Raw genomic sequence first — 12,820 nt, 5'->3', positions numbered from 1 at the left:
CTACTACCAGGAGACTCTGCCACACGTTGCTTTCTGAAACCTTGGCACAAGCTTCCATTACTCCTGCATCTCTTATGCCTGCATATGCCCCACTGCCAAGTTCTGCTACGGGCTTGAGATGTACGGCTGGACCCCTGTGACATCCATGTCCCCGGACACTTATTTGTGAGCTGGGAATCCCTTTATCTGCAATCTTAATTTAGTCTGTCTCCTTTCAGATGAATTGGCAATTTTTGTTGTTTTGTTTTGTTTTGTTTTGTTTGAGACAATGTTTCTCAGTGTAGCCCTGGCTGTCCTGGAACTCTCTCTGCTGACCAGGATGGCCTCGAACTCAGAGGTCCCCCTACCTTTGCTTCCCAAGTGCTGGGATTAAAGTCGTGCATGACCACTGCCAGATGAATTTGCATTTCTCTAAGTTGCAGTCTTCCGTGAGTGGACTCTTGCCCTGTTGTCCCAGTGCAAGGCAACCGTTTCCTTTCCATGGTGCTACTAATCCCTTAACAATCACACCTGCCTTGTCTACAACCTTCTCCGCTTTCTTGGCCAAACAGCCCATTTTCATATCTCCCTGCCCCATTGCTTCCCTAGCTTGCCTCCTAAGGGTAGTGAACAGAAACAGGCAGACAGACTAAGTTCTACCCTGTCCTGAGATCGTGCACTAAGCAAATGACGTTTCAGTTCCACCCCACCTGTGCTGTCAGAACTCAGACAGAATGTGGGCAGGTTCCTCTCTGAAACCTCCTGGGCTGAGACTGTCAGGGTTTCCTTTAGTGTCCTGGCTTTCCAAACTCTACCCAGAATTGGAATTCCCACCATGTAAACTATAGCTTTTCTAGTTCCAAACTCTGCCGTATTCTGCAAAGCAGCTCTGAACTTCCAGTATTTGTTATTTTATTTAAGTGCTGTAGTTATTCATACCTGACAAAAACAGAAACAAGGGAGGGTACGTTTAGCCTCGCAATTTATGAGCACAGTCTATCATGGTTGGGAAGAGTGGTCATGAGGGGCTTGAGGCAGCCGGATGCTCCAGGGCCACAGTGAGGAGTCAGGGAAGATTGAGTGTGGGAGCTAAGCTAGCTTTCTCTCTGTGTGCCATCCAAGACCCAGTCCCATGGGACAGTGCTACCCTCACTCTAAGTAGGTCTTTCCTCCTCTAAACCTTTCTAGAAACATTCTTATCGGCACACTCAGAAGATTGTTTCCGTAATGATTTTAAACCTAGTCCGGTTGACAATGGGAGATTAGCCAGCACAGTGGTCTAAACCTCTCGGCAATGAAGTTACTTGTGGACAGGAGGAGCAGTCCACTGTGAAGGGGTACACAGAAGGCAGCCCTGGAGGTACAGACAACTTACACGAAGAAAGAGAGATGCCTTCACGGCCCCTCCACCAGCCATCTCACCTTCTTCTCCACAGCATGCGCCAATAGCCTCATAGTCAGCTGACCAAGAAAGAGAAGACTTGGATCCGGCTCTACACAATATGCTAGCACCACACAAACGCAGACAGTGACAGCTTCATAAATATCTCTAAGACATTTCTGGTGGTCATTGCTGAATCAAAGTGCCCCCCCCATGGGCAGAAACACAGGCAAAGAACCTACTGTTTGTTTTCCTTTTCGGAAAGAGTAATGACCAGAAGTATCCATCTATGCTGACTCATGGACTATGGCCAAGTATTTGACGAGATAGACTTTGAAGATCCACAAGTAGAAAAAAAAAAAAATGATAACCCAAAAGTTCTAGGGAAGACAGATGTGAAGAATGCTTTCCCCCCATGGGGACATTCACCGAAAGGCGCCCTCAGAAGTACTTAAATAACCAAGGAAGTAGAGGACCCATTTTGTGAAGCTCAAACAGATTCTTACACTAGCCATCCCTTGCCTTGACCGTTGAGTTTCAAAGTACCCAAGGGAGCTCAGAAACACGGTCCTGTGTGCCACCCTGGCCAGAGCCATTGTGCAGTGCTCATTCTGCTGTAGCAAAGGCCAACGCCCAGTCCCTAACAGTCACTGTTCTGCCAACCTGTGACCTGGGGCAAGGATAAGTATGTTGTGTTTATTCCATCACAGGAGGGGCAGCCACATTTGGCTCGTACTTGAAGACATAGACTTACTCAGGACATGGCTTTGCTTTCTCTGCATGCAGTGCTCTGATCAGACTCTCATCCACCCTTTGTCCTCTCTCGTGGTGCTCCACACAGAGCTCCTTCTCACCAAGGAGCTCCCTTTACAGCCACAGATGTGTGACGGTGGGTTCATGGTCGAGAATTACCTGTTCCAGTCAAGATCCCTATTATCCTGAAGCAGCTGGCCTAACAGAAGGGGGAGCGAAAGCCTTTGAAATATATTGATGCGCCAACTAGAAGCAAAACCGTTCAGGGGCTGTGTCCTTCCGGAAGCTATACGTGCTCTGGATATGATGCGGTTTCTCAGATGAGTCTCTCGGGAATCGAGGGTGGAATCGTTGTTACCGTCACTCCCAGTGATTCACGAGCAAAACTTTTACTTCCTGTCTAAGACCTCATGCTCTGCCTGGGGCCTAGCTCGGTGATCCAGCATGTTCCTCGAATCTGTGAAGCCTTAGGTTCCAACTCCAACAATAAAAAAGAGAAAACGATGAAGAAGGACGAGGAAGAGGAAGCTTCCATCAGGAGACTCGGCTACAATCCCATTGAACGAGAAGTCAAGACAGCCACCAATCACTTCGGGATCCTCAAACTTCTGCATCAAAATATGAACTTGTCCTAGTCAACAATGATCCTGGTTACTAAGGAGAAATTGCGTCGATACTGTACAAGGGAAATTAAGGCAAAATAAGCTTGAAAAACGCTCTCTAAGACGAGCATAGTTGTCACCTATAATCCTACCACCTGGGAGGCTGAGGCAGGAAGAGGCCCTAAGGCCATAAGTTCCAGACCAGCCTGGGGAGTGAAACACTGTCTCAGAAAATGGAAGGGAGGAGAGAAAGTAAGAAGAGAGAAGGAAGAGGGGAGAGAAAGAGAGGTGAGGAGAGGGGGCCAGGAGGGAAGATCTTAGGAGATTCTCTTACTACTACCATGCCCTGTGATTAAAGTCAGGAGACAGCTGCAACAGACTTCAAATAAAAGCTTGGGTCACTCTGCCAGTCTAAGACCCACAACTCGATGGAGTGCTTATGGAAGGAAAGGAAATCCCATTTGTGAGGAAGAAGAAATCTGGAAATACTAGCAGCAGCCTAGTTTATATTCTCCCTTTGTTTCTTCAACTGACAAGACTTATTAGTAATTTTAACAATAGCTAATAAATTACAGGTTACTAAGAGTGAACACAGTCAGGCACGGTGAACACACAACTGTAACTCTAGCTCTCAGGAAACAAAGGCTCACGGTTCAAGGCTAGCCCAGGCTACACAGTGTACTAAGGACTAAGTCACAAAAGCAAGACCCTGTTTAAACACAAACAAACAAACAAAAGTTGGTTGTGACAGCACAATCCAAGGGCTCAGGAGACGGAAGCAAGATCACCCTAAATTTGAGACTGGCCTAGGCTATATACAGAATGAGACAGTTTCCAAAACAAAAACAGACACTTAAACCAAAGTAGGATGGGAATGAACACAGCCAAGACTGTGTATCTTCTTCTGGGAAGTGTTTCTGTTGTGTGCAACAGACTTCTATCTTGGAGAGAGGCTACTGTTCATCTAGAGACAAACCATGATTCAATGATCTGAGACAATGAACTGTGCTGATCAGTTTCATGTCAATGTAAGTGGTCCTCAGTTACCCCAACAGCAACCTAGCACACTTCACGGAGGTGGGGCGGGGGGGGGGCAATCTGTAGATACAGTTGAAGATCGCTCTAGTCATCTAAGCTTAAAGGGCAGACCTGAGGATTCTTGTGGAAATCCACCCAAGGACAGCAGTTTCCAGCCTGCCCTTCCTGGTGGTCCCTGAATCACAGTAAAGATGTTGGGAACCCAAGAATGTGTTTGACGTGTGGAAGAAGCAAGAGGGAGCTTGGTTTAGGAAAAACGAAGTGACTTGTAGACCTCCAAGCAGGTGAGAGAAAGTGGTACCAACTTGGAACGAGCTGTTCCAAGCCATTCCCGCATCGGGTCTAAGGTTCAAGGCTGTTGTGGGTTTTGTTTTTTTTTTCTTTTTCTTTTTTTCAGAGCTGGGGACCGAACCCAGGGCCTTCCGCTTGCTAGGCAAGTGCTCTACCACTGAGCTAAATCCCCACTATGAGGATGTTGTCCTAAGAGGGCTCCCTGGCAACACATAGACACCTCTCATCTCAAAGGCATTCTCCCCAGCCAGCTTCATCAATCACAGGTACCTTGCCGCAGAGCTGGTTCTCAGTGGCTGAGCAAGTAGATGTGTAGCCTTAAAGGCTCAAAGATGTCAACTAGAGGCAGGTGTGGTGGCACACGCCTTTATTCCCAGACTTGGGAGGAAATAAAAGGAACTTCGGAAGGAAACTGGCTTTTCAAAACTACGGTGTGTAATGTTCTGGTTAGTAGGACAAGATGTGCCCCCTTCATAACAGCAATGCTCACCCCCTAATTATTGCCCAAGAAACATTTTAGATCCAACAGACTGCTCTTTCAGCCATTTCTTTCTTTTATTTACAGTTTGTGTTCAATGCAAATCAATTCCATAACATGAGAAGTTACTATGAATCAAAGCATAAATACACAAACACAATATACAATCAAATAGATGTACAGCATTCGGGTATGAGGCAAGGGGAGTGTTCATTCACACACACAGTAGCTTCGGGTCTGTGAGGTCTCCTTGTTCCCGGGTAGGTTTCTAAAGACGGAGAAAAAAATGATTCTGGTTATCAAGACTACTGTGACCGTATTAGATCCCAGAATGGGCAAGCATCAGTGTGTGACCATGCGAACAAAAGGAATTTTTTTTTTTTTTTGAGGAAATGTCTGTGTTTTAGAAGGTATGTGTGTATCAAGGAAATTGGGGGAAAAAAAAAAACTTACTGTAGAACCAAACCCCCTCTCAGGCACAGGACCAATGTCAAACTATCTAAAAATATGAACTGATAACCAAAGTATTCCAAACGTGGTTATTCCGATCCATGGTTTTGTTTTTCTCTTTAAAAAAAAAAAAGTATTTACAGAAATTGTATAAAAGACTTTGTGAATTCTGTGAGAGCTTCCAGTCCTCACATCCCAAATGCTGGGTTGCATATTTGCCTGTAGAATTTCAAGACTCATAATTTTGGCCTTGCTAACAGACCACGCTTTAAATCATGAAAAGCCCTCGACATATGCCAAAATAAAACGCAGCGTTTGGAGATTAGCCGAGATCAACAGAATTCTGCTCTCTGGAGAACCAGCTCACCTAAGTGAACTTAGTACCCGTGGTGAGTGAGAAAAGACACTGGGAAATGCTTTGCCGTTGTGACTTTTGAAATCAGATTTACTCAGGGGTGGCTGGATTTGGGGGTGGGTTCCAATCCATCGTTGCCTGGCCCGTGTCAATTACTAACAAAGGTCAAATACAATATGTCAGACCTAAAGCCACAGAAGGAGGGTGTAAAACGTTCTGTTCCGGAGAGAAGAACTAGAGGTCAACGACGTGGGACTTCACCTAGAGTTTAGCCTATTAAATTAGTAGTAACAAAACAACACATCGGGGATTTAAAATAACACCTGGTAGTTCCTTCCAACATACACAGAAATAGCATCAGAGAAGCTTTTGAATACCACCTAACTGCATTATGGCCTTATAGGTCGAAGGAACCAATGAAAATAATGGACCTCCATTCCACACCCCATCCTTCTCCCTCTACATCAAACCTACGCCCGATTTCGAGTGAGAGTTTTAAGTGTCCACATTTCTTAAGCCACATTTCGAGCAAATCACGTCAATTTTGGATGCTTGTCTTCATCTCGGACATAAAACTCCAGCAGATCCCATATTGGCATCTCTCAGCTCTCAAACCCTTCACGCGTCCTTTAAGCCAGTCGAATTTCGGATTCTCAGTGTTTTCTGTTGAGGTAATGGTAACAGCCGATTTGATGTGGACCTGTCTCTTCCTGGTCACTCACATTGGACTTGTGGTTGCCATTCGGGGTGGGTCTAGATGGGGAAGTAGAGACGTTTCTTGGCCTGAGTCTCTAACAGTAGAGATGTAGGAGAGAGAGAGAGAGGGCCAGGAGACCGGCTGTGGACTGCAGGGAGCTACACCCAGATCTGGTGGTAGCATTAGTTGGATTTGGGGCAGCAGAGATACTCTGGTTCCCGGAAAATGGTGCAACCGATGTTTGGTTGCAATAAATCTGGAATACATAAGGAAAGAGAAGTCACAGGTAAATTTTCAGAACCATCCACAGCTAAGCTCCGTTTGCACTCTGTAGTAACATTCAAGCACGTCACAGTCTCTGTGGCTGCAGTAGAGAAAGTCAAACACAGGGTCTTAGGGACACTAAGGACTCAAGCTCCACCCCTGAACTACACTCTTCAGTCTCCGCTCTATCCTGAGACTGCTTTTCCCCCACATTGTTCTCTTAGCCACGTTTTAAATTCTGAATTCTTACTTGGCATCATTCCCACTTGAAATCTCACCAAAACGATACTCTTTAGTTTTAAAACTACCTCCGCAGATACCTAAAGAATACAAACAGTAAGGGCAAAAGTCCTTGAAGCCCTATGTGGTGATGTACCACCTCAGCACTGGGAAAGCAGGGGCAGAGAAGTCACGAGTTCGAGGCCAGCCTTAGCTACATGAGATCGTCTGTCTCAAAAACAAAGAGTTCTCCGGACCACAGATGCTAAGAGCAAGAGTAACAGTTTCTAGTTCTGCACAGTGTAATAAAGTATCTGCTTAATCTAGTTCCCGTAGTATAGGATTGGCTAGCATTGCAGGCAAGGTTTCCTGGTTTCCCTAGACATGGGGATATTTTAAAGTTACTTAAAATTTTTGATCTTTAAAATACTGTAATTGAGCCAGGTCGGTAGTTCTGATCTGTAACCCTAGCACCAGAGAATGAAACCCGAGAGATCTAGACCTCAAGGCCAGCCTGGGTTTTATGCCTAGACTCTGTCTCAAGAAAATAAAACCTGAGCTGGAGAGATGGCTCAGAGGTTAAGAGCACTGACTGTTTTTCCAGAGGTTCTGAGTTCAAATCCCAGCAACCACATGGTGGCTCACAACCATCTATAATGAGATTTGATTCTGAAAGAAAGAAAGAAAGAAAGAAAGAAAGGAAGAAAGAAAGAAAGAAAGAAAGATTTACATGTGGTCAAGAATTGTGGCACATGTAAATCCTGACACTTCAGGAGGAGGCAGAGGCAGGCAGGTCTCTCTAAGTTCTGGTCTACCAAAAAAACCCAAAAACCAAAACAAAAAACAAACAAACAAACAAACAAAAAAACAAAACACCAACCCAGTCAGCACTACATAGTTGGATAAGTGGGGCTTATCTCAAAAACAATCAAAACCTTGTATGTGGTGGAGGGTGGGGGTCGTAGGGAATGTGTGTCTGCACACACTTTTGTCAGGTGAATGAGATCTGTGAGTTTGTGGGATCACAGCCCATCCTGGTTGTGCTGAGTCTCTGGCTTCGAACAGCCCGGGAAACATTGCCTTAAGGAAATATCTTAACATTTAAACTTAAAAGCATATATCTGCTCCTTTGAAATCTTGAAATTATAACCCTTACCAAAACCAAAAAAAATTTGTCTTAAATTGAAAAAGTGGGAACTGCCCACCTAGGGATGCCACTCAGTGGCAGAACATTTGCTAGTAAGCACAGGCTCGGAGGCTAAGAATAACAAGAATTAATTTAATTAATTAATTAATTAATTTAATCTGAATTTCAAAAAATACTGGCTCTACGGCAGTAGGATTTCGGTTAAAACATCCCCACCCCCACCCCGCACGTAAGACAGGGTTTGGTATTAAATTTCACCAGCTCATTGCCTGGTGACTGGCTAGACTCTGTGGCCGAGAACCGAGGCTTCCTCTTGTGTCCCAGCAACCTAGTGGCATATTCGCCGCTGGTTTTGCAAGCCTTGAAAAGCACAGTCCGGCGAGGCACGTGATACTCTCCTTTGTCACGGAACAAAGGCTGATCCGAGTTTTCAGCCCTCACTGAAAGGAGGGTTTGCCAGGGCTTGCTAGAGCTTCCGATTACAAGCAAGAGGGAGGGCGACGTGGCACCAAGTAAAGAATCTAGCCACAGGTACTTTCGGCCGCCCCTGGATCCCAAGATAAGCCCGCCTGTGTCTGCATTAGCTCCTTTTGTTCTCCAGCCGTAAGGCCATTAAGCAAATATTGACTAAAGAAATGTGCAAATCGTATCCAAAGTAGATTTGCGCACACCAAAATCCTGATCCAGACACTTAGACTTACTGGGGGCCTACTGTGTGTCAAGATAAGACCCTGTCCGATCAGGAAGTGGCATTCCCACAAAAAAAAAAAAAAAAAAAGGAAAACCTTAATATGCTAAGTTGTTTAAAACACGGAGCCTGTCCTATGGGTACCCGAAAGTAACCGTTCTTTATTTTTACAAAGATCTTTTACTACTGCAGGTGACAAAAAAAAAACCCTAAATAATAATAATAATAATAATAATAATAATAATAATAATAATAGTAACGGAGCCCAATGCTCAATCTGTGTCTAGAGGTCCTCTCCAACACCAACAACCAATTTTTACATGTTAATTATTAAATTGGCACTTAACAGTTCTCCACCAAGCTCCCTTGATTTGCTTAACCAACACCTCCCTCTCAACATTTCTATGGGGAAGGGAGCTGAGAAGGGAATCCGGGTGAGACCAACCAGTTTCGGGATGCTGAGCCCCTCCTAGATGGGGGTTCGGGAGGACTGAGAAAGGCCCCGGGGCACAGCCAACCCACAGAGAAGACAATGGGGTACAGTTACCCTGCCTGAGATGGGGAAGACGAAGCGCGCTCCAAGCTCTTGGGCTGCTCTCCCAGGTGAGCCCGGAGCCTGGATCTCTAGGGTCCGAAAATCTGGCGCGCCCAACTTTTCAGGGGCGAAGCCCGAGGGACATCCCTGAGCGAACCGAAGGCTGTGGAAAGCCACGGTCTGCTTCTCCGAGTCCCGCCCTGGTCTCCCAGGCTCAGGTCTCATTCTGGGCGCGGCTCCTTCACCCTTTCGCTAAGGCAGCTAGAGCAGCGCCACCCATGGTGTTGGGGGGTGAGATCTGTACCCGGGACAAATCTAAGAGAGGAAACGGCTGTGGACTAGGACAAAGCCTGGCGGAGAATCGGGACACTGGAGTCCTGCCCTCCGTCTCTACAGTGCCATTGGGTCTGGGCTGAGATGGGGCCCCTAAGGTGGCCAGGGATGGAGGTGTGGGGTCGCACCGCGGGAGTTTGTGGCGTCGGGAGGTCCCTAGCTTCAGGACTGAGAACCCCCGGTGGAAGACAGAGCCACAACCAGGGATTCCTGGGCGATCTCCAAACCAGTTTGGACGGTGGAGAATGGGCGTGTGCCACGCTCCCCCGAAGGGGACCGTCCCCTCTCTTTGTGTGGTTCGCAGGGAGCTCGAAGACCCTCCGTGGGAGGGGAGGGGGGGCTCTCTCTAGGGAGTCCACTCCACGAGTTCCCCAAGTCACATAAAATTCTCTCCCTACCCCTGTGCGTGGCCGGAGGTAGGGACTTCACCCCTGCTACACACACACACACACACACACACACACACACACACACACACACACACACGCCCCCAGGACGCGGCCCCACGCCACACCGAGAGCAGGGTCTCACCTGCGTGGGTAGGAGCAGTGCCAGAAGCAGCAACCCCAGCCCTAGCCTGACCACCATCGCTCTGCCCATGTCCGCTCCGTCGGCGCGCGGCGCGACTCTCTGGATGCTCGGTGCGTGGAGATGTGCTCGGCTGGCGCGGACGCAGGCAAGGTGGGGAGCGCGGCCGGCCGGCGGGACCTTATATACCGGGACAGCCACAATAGCCGTGACGTGCGGCGCCCGCCCACCCCTGCTCTCCTCCTACCCTGCCGCCTCCCCGCTCCCCACCCCCCTGCGCCGCTCTCGCCCCCTCCCCCGCCGCCTGCTCGGAGCCCGCCCGGGTGACTTGGGATGTCCCGAGGCGGCCAGCGCGGCAGGTGGGCGGACGCCCGGGGCTGTGACCCAGCTAGGGTTTCCCGGGGCGGGCAGCGTGCACAGGCGCTGGCGACTCCCACACGGGACCCGGGGCGAGCACACGAACCACACACGCCGCCCGGCCTAAGTTTCCTTTGTTTCCCCGGCCCTGCCATCTTACCCCCCAACAGGAAAAGTCGAAGCCGCGGGCGCCGCGCAGACTGCGCGGAGCTCGGGGCTGGGTTTTCTCAAGTGCCCGCTGCAGGGGGGAACTGGGCAGGCTTGGCAGGTCCCTGGGCCGTGGCGCGTGGGGTTGGCGAGCAGACCCGGCGCCGCCTCGCGCTGTCCCTTGGCGGCTGCACCGCAGGGATCGCAGGGATCGCAGGGATCGCAGGGATCCCGGACCCCAGCCGTGAGTATGCTCGGCTGGGCGGCCGCCCCTCGCTCGGCTGCTTGCTTTGTGTTTTGAGCTGGTCTAGTGCTGCATTCAGCAGAGCGCACCCGGGCAAACCCCCCGCAGCATCCACCCGGACCTAGGGAACAGCCAACTGCGCACGGCCACGGGGCGGGACACTGAGAGGGACTGAGTTTCGGTCCAAATAATCTCCACGTTTCTGGGGACGCGCTTGTTCTGCCCAGTACTTGCTCAAGCCATTTTCCTCCATAGCTGCCGTGTAAGTCATTTTGACGAACCGATGCAAAAAGAGCAGTCATCGGTCTGTACGTTTTAATGGAATCTTTCTTTCGACCCTCTTCCTTTGTGAGAACTCAAAAGCAAATTTGAAAATTATTTAGTGGTGGAATATTTTTAAATTTTAATCACAGGGTTCTGGACCTTCCTATTTAAAGTGGTAGCCCACGTGTTTTGCGGCCCGTAAAAAGCCAAACAAAACAAACCTAGCAACGGTGGAAATTTGTTTAAATTTCAATTTTTTGCAGAACAGCCTCGTAAAAGCAGAGTTTTATGGGTGCAGGCTGACAATGGACTCCGTAGTCGTCGGTTTGTGGCTGCGTTGGCCTGAGCCTTACCGGGTCAGCCACAGCCGCTCAGTAACTTTCCACGTGTGAGATGTGCTTGGACACACAGGAATTTCTGTATAGCGCCAGTGAACTTTCCTGTCTAACAGTTACCACACTGTATAGAAAGGTCATTCTGTGCCCAGCTCCCGGCTCCTCACCGAGGGTGGCGCCTAATCCCAAGCGCCCGCCCGGGTCTTCAGAGCTTCTCCGGGACAGACTAGGGGACTTCTCCTGCTGTTGCTCCAGGTTTTGCCCTCCGATTGTTTTTCTGCCCCTCTCCTCAGTTCTCCATTCTTCCCCCTCCTTCCTCTTACTTCGTCTCCCGCCCCTTCTCTTGGTATTAGCTTAAGGAAATGTGCTGGTGAGGTAGCCAACAATACAGCCTCTGGAGCCAGGTATCCTGGCTCAAATGCTGTGAGACTTTTTTTTTTTTTTACTGCGAGCAAAATGCTGGGGCGTCTTCCCCTGTAAAACGGAGCGGACGGTGCTACTGTAGCCAATGAGTTATTGAGTAATTGCTGTACGCCAGCGGTGGTAATGCTTGCTTGGAATCCAAGCTCTCAGAAGGCACAGGTGGGAAGATCGCTGCCGCAAGTTCAAGGCCAGCCTGGTCTACATGACCAAGTTCCAGGCTGTCCACGGTTCCAAAGCAAGACCCTCAAAAACAAACAACAAAGGACTGTTGTGTCTATAAGGGCTCCAGTGCCTGCCTCTGAGCTCTCTCCCTTGGCATCTGCTCCTTGGCGGAGGTAGCAGGAAACAGAAAGCATCTACCTTCTCTGTTGACCTCTCTGTGTGACTTGAAACAAGCTGAGCCGCAGCCCCAAACTGATGAGGTGTACAGGACTCGTGTCCTCCGCAGAATTTGGAGCAAGGCCCCTTTCCCTATCTGCCCAGAAGGGCCCCTGGAACTTTGTGTTCACAGGATGTTAGCCATTCTGTGCCCAGAGGAGGGTGTCCTGACCTATGACCCAAAGCCTCAAGTATAAGACTCTAGAAGCTCTGCTTCCAGCTGGCTCTGGTGAGCATTCTTCCTTCTCCTCCAGCGTCCCACAGTTTGCTTTTCTCTTAGCCAATGACAGTTCAAGTCACTACTAAAAGGAACCTTACCACTTACCTCAGTTTTTCTTCAGAAAATGTCCAATTGACATTTTACTAAGAAGCTAGTGTGGAGTGGTTTTGAAACTGCTTGTTTATATATTATTATTAATAAGATCGGTTTTCTTCTTTTTTTTTTTTTTCATGAAATTGTCTAAATTTCTTGTTGCTGTTTGACAGTCCCGGGGTAGCTTGGGCTGGCCTTGAACTCTGAATCCTTCTACCTCAGCCTCCAGAAAGATGGGGATTACAGCACTCTGGGCATTTTGGATGTTGGTCCTGTCCTGAGTAAAATGTAATGGCAAGACGTACAATTCCCCTGTGCTCAATGGAGAGGAAGGCTGGCCACCAGACAGATGAATCACTCAAGGGACCCTGGGTCCAGCCTGTTCTGCCAGTTCCTAAGATCCTGTCTGACTTCAGTGAGCTTCCCCGCTTCCAACACCTAGAGTACAACTCCTGTCAGGGATGCGGCCCTAACAACATTTAGCAGAGCGCTTGCACACAGGACACACTGAGCTGCCGCTGATGTTGCCGTGGCATTACCCTGTGGCCCTTTAATTCATGCACCTTTTCCTCCTGAGCGTCTTTGTATATGGTGTTCCTTTTCTTTTCTTTTCTCTCCCTG

The 12,820-nt window shown here is 48.7% G+C and overlaps 1 protein-coding gene across 2 annotated transcripts; it reads right to left on the bottom strand.

Moving 5' to 3' along the window:
- Positions 1-4,575: 4,575 nt before the first annotated feature.
- On the bottom strand, positions 4,576-10,813 carry Cd24 (CD24 molecule). Of its 2 annotated transcripts, XM_063278972.1 has the most exons (3): positions 10,256-10,813; positions 9,742-9,918; positions 4,581-6,280 (listed from the first exon to the last, which is right to left on the bottom strand). In XM_063278972.1, exons 2-3 carry the CDS (start codon positions 9,808-9,810, stop codon positions 6,119-6,121), a joined length of 231 nt encoding a protein of 76 aa, XP_063135042.1. In that variant the 5' UTR covers positions 9,811-9,918; positions 10,256-10,813; the 3' UTR covers positions 4,581-6,118. The 2 variants fall into 2 exon arrangements, with proteins under 2 accessions (NP_036884.1, XP_063135042.1); NM_012752.3 differs by lacking the exon at positions 10,256-10,813 and having other exon boundaries at positions 4,576-6,280; positions 9,742-9,885.
- Positions 10,814-12,820: the final 2,007 nt, after the last annotated feature.

This window comes from Rattus norvegicus, chromosome 20 (genome assembly GCF_036323735.1).
Source record: "Rattus norvegicus strain BN/NHsdMcwi chromosome 20, GRCr8, whole genome shotgun sequence".
NCBI classification, from domain to species: Eukaryota; Metazoa; Chordata; class Mammalia; order Rodentia; family Muridae; genus Rattus; species Rattus norvegicus.
This window is presented reverse-complemented; position numbering and strand designations above follow the sequence as displayed.